At 43.3% G+C, this 17100-nt stretch overlaps 1 protein-coding gene and 1 long non-coding RNA gene across 5 annotated transcripts in view; one reads left to right on the forward strand and one right to left on the reverse strand.

Moving 5' to 3' along the window:
* Positions 1-234: 234 nt before the first annotated feature.
* Positions 235-17100, forward strand: part of LOC135114283 (uncharacterized) — a 24118-nt gene continuing 7252 nt past the window's right edge. Inside the window, exon 1 of the long non-coding RNA XR_010275474.1 lies at positions 235-433. This is a non-coding gene — a long non-coding RNA (uncharacterized LOC135114283). The remainder of the gene's footprint in view (positions 434-17100) is intronic.
* Positions 1189-17100, reverse strand: part of LOC135114282 (cuticlin-4-like) — a 50442-nt gene continuing 34530 nt past the window's right edge. For all 4 annotated transcript variants that reach the window (XM_064030164.1, XM_064030167.1, XM_064030165.1 and 1 more), the window contains 5 exons: positions 4980-5165; positions 4550-4635; positions 3945-4125; positions 3709-3786; positions 1189-3500 (listed from right to left, as the gene is read on the reverse strand). In XM_064030164.1, the coding sequence (XP_063886234.1) occupies positions 2418-3500; positions 3709-3786; positions 3945-4125; positions 4550-4635; positions 4980-5165 (1614 nt within the window). In that variant the 3' untranslated portion in view covers positions 1189-2417. The remainder of the gene's footprint in view (positions 3501-3708; positions 3787-3944; positions 4126-4549; positions 4636-4979; positions 5166-17100) is intronic.

The raw sequence follows: 17100 nt of genomic DNA on the forward strand, positions 1-17100 counted from the left end.
AATGGTTATGTTTTCTGAAGTAGACTGCAGACCATTATTATAAGTTTTGACAATTAAGTGTAATTAATTTTAAAGTTCATTATGTGATACAATATAATGGTGAGAGGAATTTGAAGACCGACAGGAGAGAGGAGGCTTAGGTATCTGCTTCACTAATGCCTCAGGCCAGCCCTTGAGATTTCCATTGTAATGTGTTGAACAATGGTCAGCGTTATCAGGGCGGGCGTGTGTGGCTGGAGTTGTGGCAATCAGGTGCCAATACAGGCAGAGAAAAGCGTAGAACCAACTGAGCGCCTGGGAAAGTGTTTTCATAGGTCTGCAGAATATACACAAAGGCTACGGGTGCACTAAAAGCGAACTAGCAGAGTGAAGGCCAGCAAGACAGCGGAACGGGGAGTGTGTCGCCGAGCAGAACGGGAAACAGGCACTGCAGGTTTGGCGTTTTGCTTTTGGTAATGGAGGGGACTTAAAGAGGAATTATTCTGATTTTCCATGAAATGACTACTGCTTCTGTCCCAGCGACCCATTTTTGTGTACTGAGCACAGAACAAAGGTTACTGTGTATGGCATGGGGGTGTATGTATGTCATTCTTTCCTTCGCCCTAACCCTTCCAAACCCTGGTCGAATTCAGCCTGTTCTCGCGCTTTACATGATGTAGAGGCGGCCCACAAACAGTAATTGACTCTTCTGTATCCTGAAAATCATGTGCTTTACCTTTCTGCCCGAGATCATGCCAAGGCTATTCTTCAACCAGCCAAAACTTCCTCATCAATAGAAATTGTTAAAACCTTTCTAGATCCAATTCTGCTCGTGACTTCTGTCACCAAACAGTCAGAGGAGGAGGCAGTAGGCACCTGCCAAAACGATAATTACTCTCAGTGAGGACTGAAGCACTGGATCAGGGGGTGCTGCGAACTTATCATTAAACCCAGCTGTGACCTCACTGAACTGCCCATTTGTGTCTCACAACACAAGGAGGCAGTCGCAGCCTACCCTCTAAAGACAACTCTTTTCCTTCTCACAAAACCTTAAGGGTGAAATCATCACCGTTTTCGTCCTGAACTCGAGGCAGCTGAGATTTGCCCTCTCAGAGACTTGTAAACCTCCTTGGACAGCCATTTATGAAGGAATCTATAGAAATATGAAGACATTTTTTTGTTGCTTTATTACAGATTTACAAATAAATATTACATTCAACTAATAAATAAAATTATGTATTTACAATAAATATTGAAAATACCCACAGGAAATATTTAAAATTCAGGAGTAACGCTTTCAAGAGGCGAAACCTCCTGTGGTCCAGTGCAAGTTGTCTTTCCACACACACACACACACACACACACACACACACACACACTAATGCTTGGTAAAGACTGACAGCAGCAGCCCGTCGCCAGCACGGAAGTGTACGTGCCAGCGCCCCTCAAGAACGTTGTCACAAGCTACATAGTAAGTTGTCATCGTGTCCTCTGAGGCTCAGTACTAGTGTGTGTAAGATACTCACTCTGCCACTGTGTTCAGCTCAAGGCACCTGAGAACAAGACTATTAATTAAGAAGCCTTGAGCCGGACTGTGAGACGCCTGTACTTAGGGATGCCTTGTTGAGGTCATGGGGGACGCGGCGCGCCTAGGGGCTTTTGGGGGCTGCACACATCTGTCTTTATCATACACGAACACCTGACGAAAGTGACTCCTTACAGATGCGCGAGGAACACTCGTCTCACACTGCACATTGTTTCTTACGAGGGCTGAGGATGTGCTGAGCTTAAAGTCCAAGTGCAAAACGAATTGTAAATGATACGGAATAAGACCAGCTAATTCCAGTTAATAATAACAGCATTTTAACTTAATAATAAGTAAAGAACAAAAGGATGTAGAACAAAATAAAGTCCTATCACAAGCTCGAGGTGATGGCCCCTAGATACAGAGTCGACTTCGAGCATCTTAGCCGACTACAGTTGCTGCCGCCATGGAGGCGGAGACAGCGTGGCTTTGGTAACTATAGATAAAGCTATAATGGTTTGAGTTATTGATAGAATTGTTAGTAAGTACGCTGGCAATGGGGCAAATTTGTGACTAAAGCTGAAATTTACCACTGAACGATATTACTGTATTACTCAAGCCATTAAGTGTCAGGGGCCATGCAAATATATTGACTTTGGAAAAATACACGGAACTGAGAAGTAATTAGAAATAGGAATGACCAATTAACAGACGACAGTCAGAAAGCCATCACCACCCTGCCCAACCCACCGCCACTTAGGCCCCGGAAGGCGACGGCAGCGGCAGTCCGGGCGTCAGCTTGCGTCTGACAAAAAGAGACCAGTCAGAGGAGGCGCGGGCAAGGAAGTCGCCTGTAATGAGGTGTTTGGGCGTTGGGGCGGCGTTATGGCACTGTTGTAAGGGGTCGTGTGGCTCAGTTACCGCCGGCCACCTTCACAAACTCGGGGTTGTCATAGCCCTGGACAAAGGTGGTGACGGTGCCCTTTGCATTGAAAGCTCGCACACGCGTGTAGAGGAAGCACGCCACTATACAGGCGATGGTCAGCACCAGCAACATCATTACCAAACCCGCAGTGAACCCAATCGCGGACATGCATATATTGGATGTATTATCCATAGATTCAGTAAAGACGACAGTCTCGTTTGCCTCATTGAGGTTGAAGGCCACGTCTCCAGCAGCCACTACCTGGATGACCCTCTCAGTCGGCACATCTTTCATTTCTTGGGTCTCTCGTCGATACACATGGGAAACAACGGACCTCCGGCTGCGACCGTCATCTTTGGGAATCTCGAGTTCTAGAGCGCGAGGTCGTCCAGCAATATCAGAGGCAGGTCCTTGACGGTTAACTTTTGGGTAACCAGGTGGGAAGTTGACACTGGTTGGCTTGAGGGAGAGACCCAAGGGATAAGGAATGGCTCGGCCATCATCATTGTCCTCTTCTGGAAGAATGCCTTCATCATCATCTGATTTACGTTCAGAGGCGTGAGCGGGAAGACGTGGATCGGGGCGTGCACTGGGACCTGGAACAACTTGAGTGTGGGTTTCGCTGCCTGCTCCTTGATAACCAATACCAATGCCGCCACATTGGGGCTCTGGGCAGCTGTAGCGACACACCTGAATCACACACTGGAAGTGCACGTTCATGTGCTCAGGGAACTTAAAGGCTTTGAAATATGCGTATGAAACTACAGAAGCTGAGGATCCAAAGTTCTTGATCTTCTGGAAGCGGCCCATAATTTTAGGCCGAGTGACACAGCCACGCTCGTCCACCAGCTGGATGGGGGTCCGCTTGCCATCGTGAGCCACGCAGTTCCTTACCATCATGTCGAACTTGTTTTCATCATCCTTGATTGCCAAGACCATTGTCATGGTCTGTCCAATCTTGACGATGCCAGAAACCTCGGAGGCCCAGGGACCCTTACCCACTTGGATCTGCATCCAGCACTGCAGGTTGTCGCCCAGGAAGTTCGCGGTAACGGCATTGAGCATGTCCACCTGTCATATAAAAGCACATTAGTTTCACAAGCTAAGCTGGTGATAAGTAAATGTTGTGGAATGTTGATAGATTTCATAAAGGCATTCTTTCATCATGGTGATTCAAATATCAACGATAATTTAATGTTATGATGTGTACGATACGGAGGAATTCTATTATTTATGCAATTATTGCCAAAACAAAATGAACAAAAGAATGAACACTCACCTGGAAAGGCCTGAAGGTGACGGATTTTTCATAGTAGTCGTACCAGGTGCAACGGAGCTTCCTTGCTGCGTCCCAAACCTGCAGACGAGTGAAATTGTCAGTCTCTCTCTCTCTCTCTCTCTCTCTCTCTCTCTCTCTCTCTCTCTCTCTCTCTCTCTCTCTCTCTCTCTCTCTCTCTCACGTTTCCCTTTCCATGCATGAATCCTTGTAATAAAATAGCACTTTCAAACACACACCTCCTGCACCAGAGGGTCAAACTGGACGATGACTGTATTCTCGATGTAGGTGCCGGTGGGCGTGGGCTGGCCGTAGTTCTCCCCGTTGGAGGACGTGGTCATGCCGCAGCTGTTCAGGTAGATGTCAAACTGGGCCTGCAGTCGACCTGTGCCTGGCTGGACGTGGACGCAATTCGGATCGCTGACAAGAAAAAAAAAAAAAAAACTGTGAGGATGGTTCGTCTATCAGCGAAGAGAACTGTTTACCTTGGATAATGGAGGAGGAGGAAGAATAAAGGAGGAATAGGGAAGAATTGTGTACCTTTGATATTAGAAGAGGAAGAGGGGGATGGGAAGAGAAGAAACGAAGAAGATACTTTTATAATCATGTATGAGTACATTAAATTATGGAAATATTCTTGGTAGATTATAGATAGACAGATAGTTAAATAAAGGAGAAAATATTATATGGATGATAACAAATATAAACATATTCAAATAGTGATCGAAATTCTCAAGTTGATGACTGGAAAATATGTTATGATAGAAAATATTATAAACTCTTATCGTTACCACGTCAAAGTACTGGAGTGAGCAGGTCGTGAGAGGTGAGACTGATGCCTTACCTGTAATAGCCTTTACTGAAGATCATGCCATAGAAGGGACGCTCGAATTCCACAGATACTCTCATGAAGGACTTTTCACATTGTACCTGAGGAGGAAGAAATGAAGGTTACGAGGAAGCCATTACAACATCCACGCTGCCTAATGTTAAAGTAAATAAAAATGTAGTTTAATAGCAGTTCTGGAAGATATTTGATTTTATTCTTTTATCTGTAATTTCTTTTGACGTTATAATAAATTAGGTGGCACATCATTATCAATAAGTCTTAAACCACACATATATTTTAATGTTACTGAGGAAGAGAACGAACTCATTCCTTCCATTTTGGAGTCACATTAAATAGTGCCTCCCAAGAAGAGGATCAAGAAAACGGGACACTATTATTTAGCCTGAAGTGAACTCATTCCTGGCACCTGGACGCCACGCCTCACCTGCAGGTTCTTAATGGTATTCATGTCTTGGTGGTCGACAGGCCACGCGTCACTCTGGGGCGCTGACAGATGTCCACCACCACCTATGGGTGGCCCTAGGAGTGGCGGGCCATAGGGATCGCCACCCCGATGCTCCACCGGGAGGGAGGCGGAGTCCAGGGCGTTGAGGTCCCCTTCCGCCCGGCCCTGGGGAAGGAAAAATAAAATGTTAAGTCTGACTACGATACTTGATGTACTGAATGATTCATACAACAGTGTAACCTGCTCCTTCTCCTCCTCCTCCTCCTCCTCCTCCTCCTCCTCCTCCTCCTCCTCCTACTACTACTACTACTACTACTACTGCTGCTGCTGCTGCTGCTGCTGCTGCTGCTGCTGCTGCTACTGCTGCTGCTGCTGCTGCTGCTACTACTACTACTACTACTACTACTACTACTACTACTACTACTACTACTACTGCTGCTGCTACTAGGATATTATCATTATTATTATTATTATTATTATTATTATTATTATTATTATTATTATTATTATTATTATAATTCCTAATAAAACCAATAACAACAATATATAAAACAATGGTGATAGTAATAACAACAGTCATTTGCGAATTCCTTGGTTAGACTTCAATTTTCGACAGCAAGACTAGGCAGTCATGTGTGTGTGTGTGTGTGTGTGTGTATGTGTGTGTGTGTGTGTGTGTGTGTGTGTGTCACCGCAAAGTTCATCAACAGGGGACGAAGGTGAAGGAAACGAGTCCCTAAATCAGGCGGTGTGGCAAGGGAGTGTGTGGGAGAAACGGCATCATCGCTCTCAGTTGCCGGAGCGGAGCATTTTGAACCTCTATAAGGAGGTGATGGGGGCCAGTGGGTCAGCAGGATCCCCAGCCACTACTACCAACCACCCAGTCTCTCTCTCTCTCTCTCTCTCAGTAACTCTCTTCTTCCTTCACCTCCATCGGATGACGAGGAAATCGTAAATTAAACTAATAGCTCATAAAGAGACACAGAACTCAGCTTTCTTCCCTTTCGCGCTGACGAAACAAAGAAAACATGAATATATGAATAAATAGAATATGATGATCACGTGGAGAGCCATAAAGAAAAAAAAATGCATCCTGACCCCCTTAAACGGCACTTTTCCCGCACTGACTGGCAGTGGCTATGCCGGGGAGCGCTGCCGACCGCTTCTGGCCTTACCGGCCACTGCAGCGACTGGTGGCGCCAAGAGACGAGTAACATGAGGCTGGTTACACAACACTCAATAGCCCGCTTTGTGCCTAGTTTTGTGTTCAGCCACTCATAATGTGACAAGCTATGTATATAAGCTTATCTGAGTAAACGGCGAAAGCTTTCTCAAGGAAGGTAATGATGTACGAGCGCAGTGGTGTGATAATTTCACGGCGTAATGTAATGTTGAAGTTCCATCTAATTCCAGAGGTGCACTCCACTGTTCACCTTCCAGGGCTCGAAGAGACATCACAGCGACTCCAATCTATGCCAGATACCGCAATGGACTCCATCCCTCAACAACTTGCACGAATGGGCAAACACGGAACACGAAAATTTCACGCAAAATTACACCCCGATTATGATGTCTTTCTCTATATTTGCGCCATCCCAAACCCAAAACAAAATGCTCATATATCAACCGTTTATCTTGTAAAATGTTCATCTATATATTCATTTGGTCATTATCAGTAAACGGAACAGAATGTATACATAAATCAAATGATATGCACACTATTTTGCAATAAACGGGTGATTAAAAAAGTTTCTTGACTACTACTACTCTGTCCTTTAGCCTTGGGTGACACCAGGCCTTGTTCCTCCTCGTTCCTCCTCCCTCTAACCTGCCCCCGCATTCAAGGTCGGGAAGCTGCTGGATTAATTCTACCCTCGTTTTCATAGTTCATTTATTAATTTTTTTCCACCGTGTCTCACGCTTCATGAAGAGGAAAGGAAAGGGTGCCGCCTGAGGGTCATGGTTCGCCGCGCGTGCTACCAGTGGACTGTCGATATTTGTGCAGGTGTGGTTGCGGGGAGGAGGGAAGAACATGGATTATGAGGAGACACGAAGGAGCAATCATTCAATCACAGGAATTCAACTGAACAATAATTATATGAAGAAACTTAGTATCAAGGTGTGGGGTGCCTGAATTAGTTCAAGATCCAACAATAAAAAAAGTTATTATGCATCCTTTTTTACTTCTAGCCATAGTTTGATGAAAGAAGATAAATAAAAAGAAAAATAAACATGATTTCAGCTCAGCCACGCGGAACATCAGTGTAGTGAGGTGTTAAGCGAAGGACTTTTCCAACGTGAGAGCGTTGGTGGGGGGAGGCAATGAACAGGTAGGGAGATACCTAGCAATGTCACACGTCATAATGCTGCGGCTCTTTTCTATTTTACGCCATTTTTGCCTGGACTTCATTCAGCGTCTACACTTCAGTTCATACCAGTAAATTTATTCCACAAGCCAGTACTATGAGGCTACTCATAGATGTTCTTTTCACTTTGTACTTATCACCTCTTGCATCTGCTCCATCACGATCTCTTTTCATTTTTCTTTCTTCTTTTTTTCTCCTTTTCAATGCTGCAAATTTCACTTTACACTTGACGCAACAGTGCTGCTGAATTAGGCTATATTTTCATATTCTCTCCATATCAGCGACCACTCACTATACAGGCCACGTTGTCTCCTGCCCTGGCCGTGAACGAGTAACGATTAACAACGTCATGAGCGGACACCGTATCTCCTATGGTTCAGAAATACCAAGCGAAGTGTTATTTTGGCCCACATTTCTGATGTGCGGCAGTACTCCCAAAAGAACCATAAATGACTCATATACACGACTCGATTGTCGCTTCACCGTTTGCCACAATTCATAAGGATATCAATCCCCAATGACGTTATTCGCAATCAAGTGCGTGTAATCAGTATTTCTAGCTATATTACTCTGACTTCCATCATGTATCAGTGTACCAACACAATACATATATTACAACAACACCATAAAACAACAACAACAGCAACATCAGTAACAACAAGAACAACAAGAACAACAACAACAACAACAACAACAACTACTACTACTACTACAACTATTGCCTGGTATTGATACATCAGAACTAAGCAACATATAACACTCGCCAATAAAGTACCAAGAAAACCACAAAACTCCCGTGCGGCAGCATTCTTTCCATGAACTGTGTTCACGCGGTAGGACAATTGTGGGTCGTGCTTGCAGCCTTCGTGAAACACAATGACGGGGATCCTCGTCCACACAGTATTTTCTTCACTGTCTCCTGTTTATCTTCATCTCACTAACTCCTTTTTAATCACAGACCAGCGGTAAGCCTTTTCGTCATCCATTATTCCCAGGACATTTAAGAACGGCTATGGCTAGCTAAGGTTTACAGTGATGGAGAAGCCGCAGTGGTCAGGGAAGAAGAACGACAATTTGTTGGAGGTCCTCGGGTTCTGAAGGTTGGCATATCAGGATGAAAATTTTAGGAACACTAAAACTCTACTAGTTATCTTCTGGCTTTCCTTACTGAGTCTTGGTCATCCTCTTTTAGAGATTTTGGTGAAACTTTTGCTTTTGCCTTGGACATATCAAAAGCTTATGATAGAGTCTGGCACAAAGCTTTGATTTCCAAACTACCCTCCTACGGCTTCTATCCTTCTCTCTGTAACTTCATCTCAAGTTTCCTTTCTGACCGTTCTATTGCTGCTGTGGTAGACGGTCACTGTTCTTCTCCTAAATTTATTAACAGTGGTGTTCCTCAGGATTCTGTCCTGTCACCTACTCTCTTCTTCTTATTCATTAATGATCTTCTAAACCAAACTTCTTGTCCTATCCACTCCTACGCTGATGATACCACCCTGCACTTTTTCACGTCTTTTCATAGACGTCCAACCCTTCAGGAAGTAAACATTTCACGCAGGGAAGCCACAGAACGCCTGACTTCTGATCTTTCTAAAATTTCTGATTGGGGCAGAGCAAACTTGGTATTGTTCATTGCCTCAAAAACTCAATTCCTCCATCGATCAACTCGACACAACCTTCCAGACAACTATCCCCTCTTCTTCAATGACACTTACCTGTCCCCCTCTTCTACACTGAACATCCTCGGTCTGTCCTTTACTTATAATCTGAACTTCACATCTCATCTCTAGCTAAAACAGCTCCTATGAAGTTAGGTGTTCTGAGACGTCTCCGCTAGTTTTTCTCACCCCCCAGCTGCTAACTCTGTACAAAGGCTTTATCCGTCCATGTATGGAGTATGCTTCACATGTCTGGAGGGGTTCCACTCATACTGCTCTTCTAGACAGGGTGGAATCAAAAGCTTTTCGTCTCATCAACTCCTCTCCTCTAACTGACTGTCTTCAGCCTCTCTCTCATCGCCGCAATGTTGCATCTCTAGCTGTGTTCTACCGCTATTTTCATGCTAACTGCTCTTCTGATCTTGCTAACTGCATGCCTCCCCCCCTCCCGCGGCCTCGCTGCACAAGACTTTCTTCTTTCTCTCACCTCTGTTCTGTCCACCTCTCTAACGCAAGAGTTAACCAGTATTCTCAATCATTCATCCCTTTCTCTGGTAAACTCTGGAACTCCCTGTCTGCTTCTGTATTTCCACCTTCCTATGACTTGAATTCCTTCAAGAGGGAGGTTTGAAGACACTTATCCTTCAATTTTTGACTACACTTTGGACCCTTTTATGGGACTGGCATTTCAGTGGGCATTTTTTTTTATTGGATTTTTGTTGCCCTTGGCCAGTGTCCCTCCTACACACACACACACACACACAAAAAAACTAACTGATTACAAAAGAATGAGAGGAAGTGCGATGTTCAGGTAAACACACACGAGAGAAAACAAGATTAGAGAACATCATTTAATGCCTCACCTGCTTTCCGTGTACACACAGGACAAATGAACATAATCAGAGAGACAACATATAAAAAAGGAACAAAAAATAAAATTAAAATGCTCCAAAGACTTCTCGTAACCACTGAATTAATCTGAAGCTTAATGTACTAACGGGGAAATATAACATCAAGAGAATAGTGGCAGTGGTGAGTAACTGACTGCTGCATTACGTTTCTCCCCAGAGCCAACTGTTACCCGCTTCGGACGCCGTTCTGAGTCGACGACCGGAAACATTGCGGGTCAACCTAGCAACTAACCTCTGCATCGTGACAACACCTGTTTGTTCCTTGAATACTCTGTCCGACTTGAGGCGTAATAATACACTGTGAGTCTTTGTGAGTTCTCTCTGTCACCGCAACCATCACAGTTCAACATCTTTCCTTGTCCTCCACCCTCCAGACTGAATTTATTTAAAGAGCTGCACTCTCCGTTGGACTTCAGTAATTCTTTTATGTGGGAATAACAACAGGAAAAGCCTCATAATCTTGTGCGGAAATAAGAGGATCCAAGAGAAAGAAGCGCCTCGGCCCAGTAACCTGGCGCGGCGCACTGGGTCAGACTCGCGCAACGCCGTGCTTGGCCGCCCCTGCCGCCCGCACCTCGGCTTCACCTGCTACGGCGAACCTCTTCACTGACATAATGAAGCTTTCCGGAAATCCATTTACATGTTTCACCGTATGGAAGACCGAGACACATTTATAAGCGGGCTTGTGGACATGAAAACCATACTGAAACAGTGACTTTTCAGTTATACAGTGACGGTGCTGCTTCTGAACAGGATCTTGAATAAATGTGCTTTGTGACGTCTTGCAAGGTAAGAAGATCAAAGTACGGGTGGGAAAGGGCAACAAATGATAAACATCTGATGAAGTTTAGAGAAAATGGGGCTGTGGCGATATGAGCAAAGAGGGGCCATCGACCCGCCTGTCGGGGTGCTGTTCCCCCGCCTCACCACGACCGACCCCCCCCCCCTCCCCCCACCCGCTGTCTTACCAAAGCACGTCGCCCGAGGCAACGCGTTCCTGCATTTTTGTTTGTACTCTTTTGATGTTTATATATATATATATATATATATATATATATATATATATATATATATATATATATATATATATATATATATATATATATATATATATATATATATATATATATATATATATATATATGTGTGTGTGTGTGTGTGTGTGTGTGTGTGTGTGTGTGTGTGTGTGTGTGTGTGTGTGTGTGTGTGTGTGTGTGTGTGTGTGTGTGTGATGGTAATCTGAGTCACCCCTGCTCATTTTTCAGGGGTGTTATTTGTTTACTTCTGTATTTATCTATTTACTTATTTGACAATGTTTGTATGCGTTTCCTTATGGATTTTCATACATTCAAAACATCAAAAGTGATGCTGTATCCTGAACAAATTAGACTTTCATTCGTAAAAAGTAACACACAAAAGGCAATTATATTCTTATGAATATATGTATGCAGTTTTAATTAATTTCGCCAAGGATACAGCCAGTAAATTGTTGCAAATTCTAAATAGCTTTTATTTATTTGTTTTTTTTTCGCTCGTATGTTGCCATCTCATTCGAACATTCCTGAGTGGTTAAATTATTGTTTCATCTCCTCTGCTGATGGGGTGAAGACAAGTAAGAGAACTGAGCCGCGAGAACGATTTGCTGGCATGGAATATTTCTCTTGACACACCCCTCACAACATCCACGTCTCCACACTCACTGTCACCACAAGCTTCACTACTCCAGCAGTCCTCAGAGCCCAGCACCCACTTCCCAACAAGGTTTGGCATCCCCAACACTCACAAGTTCGTAGCTCACATAAACCAAGAGCTTACCACCTCAACTCCCACAGCTCAACATCTACAGACCTGAATCCCTAACAACTCTTCAATCTCTACAACTCAGCCATCAACAATCCCACCGTTCCTACAGCCTCAACAGTCCTCCATTCCATAGCCAAATAGTAGCAAATCCCACAGCTTCAAAGTCTACGTAAACCTAATCCCACACAGCCCAACACCCACACCTCCTATAGCCATACATCAGCAGCCATGCACACCGCAGAGGAGCAGAGCGTCAATCTGTTGCCTTGCCTTGGCCGGTTTTCAGAGCAGCGACCCATTTGTGGGTGAGTGAACTTTACAAGGTGATTCAAGAGACACTGCAAGATTTATTCAAGCCGAGGCAGTACTGGTGTGGTGAAGAAAGGGAGGGTGTATACGTAGGCCGAAGGTTTTGTGTGTGTGTGTGTGTGTGTGTGACGGCATGACTACCTGTGGTGGGGATGACGGAAGTGGCGGTGATGGTGGTGGTGGTGCGGGTGATACCTTATTGGATTACTAGAATGTAATAGTGTTTTGTCAATAGTGATGATGGTGTGGCGGTGGTGATGGTGGCGGTAGTGTTGGTGGTGTTAACATTAGTGATGATGATGATTTTGATGATGGTGATAGTAATAATGATGACGACGACTACGACGACGATATGATATGGACCTCTGCGGCAGTCATGGCGACAGTCAAAGAGAAAATCAGTAAACAAAGAAAAAAAAAATCCTACAAGATAATTCCTCTAAAACACACACACACACACACACACACACACACACACACACACACACACACACACACACAAAGAAAAGAGGAAGAAGAAGAAGAAGAAGAAGGGAGAAAAGAATGCAAGTAACGAAAGACAGAAATTTAACTTCCATCGCAATAACATTAGTTACTACTACTACTACTACTACTACTACTACTACTACTACTACTATATCATCATCACCATTATCATCACCACCAACCATCTTTTTCGCTCCTGAGCTTCAAGTATACTTAGCACCAGCGAGGATGGTTGAGAGCTGATCGTCGTGGAGTAGACACGGGAACATAAAGCTATAGTAAAACAACTCCTGCTTCACATTCGGCAGCACTACCGAAGCAAGGGCTGACGAGGCTCTAATGTGCACTGACCTCAGCCTTCTTGTGGCACCACAGGAATCTATTACCTACTAACGGGAAGCCTAGATTTGCTTCATCTTTTTACTTTTATCATTATTATTTTTTTTTTTGTTGCATCGTGAGCCTACTATTCTATCATTATTATTTTATATCACCTTTATTATTAATATTATTATTATTATTATTATTATTATTATTATTATTATTATTATTTTTATAATAATAATAATAATAATAATAATAATAATAATAATAATAATAATAATAATAATAATAATGGTAATAATAATAATAATAATAATAATAATAATAATAATAATTATTATTATTATTATTATCATTATTATCAATATTATTGATTATTATCATTATTACTATAAATGTTATTACTGCTGCTACTACTACTACTACCACCACTACTACTACTACTACTACTACTACTACTACTACTACTACTACTACTACTACTACTACTACTACTACTACTACTACTACTACTATATATCATCACCATTATCATCACCACCAACCATATTTTCCGCTCCTGAGCTTCAAGTATACTTAACACCAGCGAGGATGGTTGAGTACTGATTGTCGTGGAGTAGATACTACTACTACTACTACTACTACTACTACTACTACTACTACTACTGCTACAACTACTACTATTTGCTCTCCTATTCTTTATCTCTTCGTCCTTCAATTCACCTTTTCACCCGACTCTTCTTTCCATTTACATCTCTTTTGTACTATTTTTTTTTCTTATTTCTCATTCCTCCACAACCTCCTACGTTCTTTGTGCCAAGCCACTTATTCACCTTCTTTTGCCTCATTTTTTGCTCATCTATTCTGTCTTCTCGAGTTGTCATTGCTTCTGCCAGGTGCGCTGCTCTCTCACCCACCCACACATCTACGCACACTCACTAATAAGCACAATAAAACAATCTCTGTCGGCGACTTTTTACAAGCCAATATTGCTCTTTCGCATTTGATTTTTATTCTTGAACTTAAACGAGTGTGCAAATTACATCCTAATAATGACTGCAGTGGGTAGCAGTGAATGCCAGGTATGGGTGGATGATAGATGGAGGAAGAGGAGGAGGCGAAGCAAGCACGTGACAGGATACAGCAAGAAATTTGCGCATTTACCTTTTATGGATTTGAATAAAAAAAAAAAAAAAAGGAAGAGAGTGTAGTACAATGATAAGGTAAAGGAGTGAATGCGGTGGTTGTACAGTAATATTTCCTTATATGGTGATACTGTGTTTTGGCGGCTCCATGATGTTTTTCTTCACTTCCCTGATGAATGGTCAAGGAATAGAATGATGATAATTTGAGGAGATGGAGAGAAAGACGAGAGAGAAAATGGCAAGGAGGTTCTGAAGAAATAATTGAAAAAAAAAATAATAAAGAGAAAAGGGAGAAGAGATAAGATGTAAAATAAGGAAAAGAAAAATAGGAAGAGAGATCACCTGAGACGGACATGAGAATAAGGAAGAACCAAACAGATAATATGATGAGAGAGAGAGAGAGAGAGAGAGAGAGAGAGAGAGAGAGAGAGAGAGAGAGAGAGAGAGAGAGAGAGAGAGAGAGAGAGAGAGAGAGAGAGAGAGAGAGAGAGAGAGAGAGAGAGAACAATATTGAAACGGAAGAAAAGATTCATAAGAAATTAAAAACAAAGAAGTGGCAGTAGGAAGAGGGGTCACTGGGAACAGCAGGAGAACAAGGAAGAAAAGAAGAAGAGAGGAAGGAGGGAAGCAAGAAGATATGTGAAGCAGCTCAAAGAGAAGATGAGACGTATTAGGAAGGGACATGAGATGAATTTGTGGCTCCTCTGTGTGTGTGTGTGTGTGTGTGTGTGTGTGTGTGTGTGTGTGTGTGTGTGTGTGTGTGCATACAAACCACACCAGCACCGTTACAAATAGATACACACACAACACTCAACATCTCGACCCACATTGCTCTCATTGACAAGGTGGTGCTGCGGGTGTCGGGACGGCGGGGCGCGGACTCCCGTAGTTACAGGTGGCACCCTCCTCTTCCTCCTCTAGTGTTTGTAAATTATCTTTCACATTGTTTTTTTACTTATTTTTCTCCTCTCCGTTTTCCTTTCCCTTGTTTCGTTGCGCCAATATTCGAGGCTGCTAGAGGATGCAATCAACTTTATTCATTACGCTACTGTAGTCGTTTTTCCTGAAATACACTAAGTATAAAGTATGAATTTAGAGTGGACAGAATAGCATACTCTTAAAAAAATCATTGGTGTATTTCAGATCCACATTACACATGTAGGAGGGAGGCGTTGAAGTAACCAGAATGTTCATCCACGCTCTATGAGGAAATGTTACTACGCGTTCCTGGTACACATTCCTTAAACGTTAGTTTCTCGAACTTTGCAATTATACTGGTATGACATAAAAGTATGCGGTGCGCCCCTCACTACCTTGTGGACGCCATAATTCAAGACGCCAACGACACAGTGATTTACGAAGCGCCATCTTCGCCATAACTGAGGTCCACTTCCGCTCATGCCACCGCCACCCCCAACACAACCATCATCATAATTCTCTCAATTTTCTCACCATTTCCCTCTCCCCCCTTTCCTCCCTCCCCTTCCTCTGAGTGATACTTATTTTCTGGTCTGTGGGTTTTTTGTGTCACCGAGGCCTCTGTGTCTCCTGGTGTGTGTGTGTGTGTGTGTGTGTGTTATGGTGAATTGTTTCAAGGGAGGGCTAAGGGAAGGTCGAAGCACAGATAACGCGTTTAGGAAGTCTCGAGCTTGAGTGATAACTTAAAATATTTGTCTCAAAGTGGAAAACAAACCTTGATATTCCTGTAGTGAGCATACAGTTATTAATCCAAAAATAAAATAAGAGGATCCCGTGGAAGCTTATGTTATACTTCGTGTCGCCAACGATTTATTCGGTCCCGTTATGTCGATTCTTCATCTCACTTTGAGGATCGCACGTAGAAAACAACTCCTGTGCTCCGGAAACTGGATGACACACAGACACTAAAAACACAAGTCATGCTGTTGCTTTTTGTGTCTGAAAACATTACATCTACGTGACAGTCTGTGATAATTTTGATGTGCACATATTGCAGTTGTTAAAAATGGAATAAAAGAAAAGTAAGTGAGAGACGTGAATAAGTGAGGGAGTGATAGTGGCAGTGGTGGTGGTGTGCGCCTCCACCCGCGTAATGTGCTGAGGGCTCATAATAATGTAGGTCAGACATGCCTCGTTGGCGGTGGGGGGAAGCCGGGGCCGAGGGAGGAGAGATGCGGGTGGGTGGAGTGGCGGGTCCTGCTTGGAACGTGACAAACACTTGTGGTTATCGATGAGTGATACCGTATTCTTCGTCACTAGATCGATACACATACGAGTTTTCTCGAATTTATCCTCAGAGCCTAATAACCCTGTTGTTGCACCGACGAAAATCAATCAGTCAGTCTATCTTATATAAACCTGCTAAGCAAAATTAAATGAATTTTATGACTTGTAGAATCAAATCCACTGGATGTATCAACGTTTTAACGTCAAGGAGAAAGAAAAAATAGATGTGAAAGACGATGAGTAAAGTTGAGAGTGATTTCAGTGACATTTTACACTTCACATGAAACAATTTTTCGAAGGAACCGCTACACTAAATCCGACAACTTCATCTTCGAGACAACCGACTGAATCGTGAGTCTTAACATATAGGTTTAGGGGGTCAACGAAACGACACTTCTCGAGTTTCGGATCGTTGAGGAGGACGAGGTGAGGAAGCTTTGCTTGAGTGAGGATAAGTGTGGCAATGAAGGAGAGAAGAGAGTGAGGATGTATGTTGCGACGCAGGGTACGTGTGAAGTGAGGCAGTAGGTGAAGGCGTTGCTGCACAGGTAGAGGAAGTGAAAAGAGGGAGAGGCGATGAAACGAGTAAAATAAGGCAGTAAGAAAAAAAGGAAGAAAAGAACAAGGTACTGAATAATTGCACTTAATTCGACACTTGAATGAGCATTGTATATCCTGCCGATCGCCAACAGCCACCACAGCCCTCCATGCTCTGCTCGGTGAGACGCATCCGCCCGTGACACACACAGCCCATCAGACTCGCACCAACGCCACACTGGGCGCTCATGACACCTCCAGTACTGTAATTTTAGAATGAGTAACACACGCTGAGAGAATCGAGTTGATGTTTTAAAATCACGGTAAACGAAGGTAAAAGATAATAAATGAAT

This window comes from Scylla paramamosain, chromosome 27 (genome assembly GCF_035594125.1).
Source record: "Scylla paramamosain isolate STU-SP2022 chromosome 27, ASM3559412v1, whole genome shotgun sequence".
NCBI classification, from domain to species: Eukaryota; Metazoa; Arthropoda; class Malacostraca; order Decapoda; family Portunidae; genus Scylla; species Scylla paramamosain.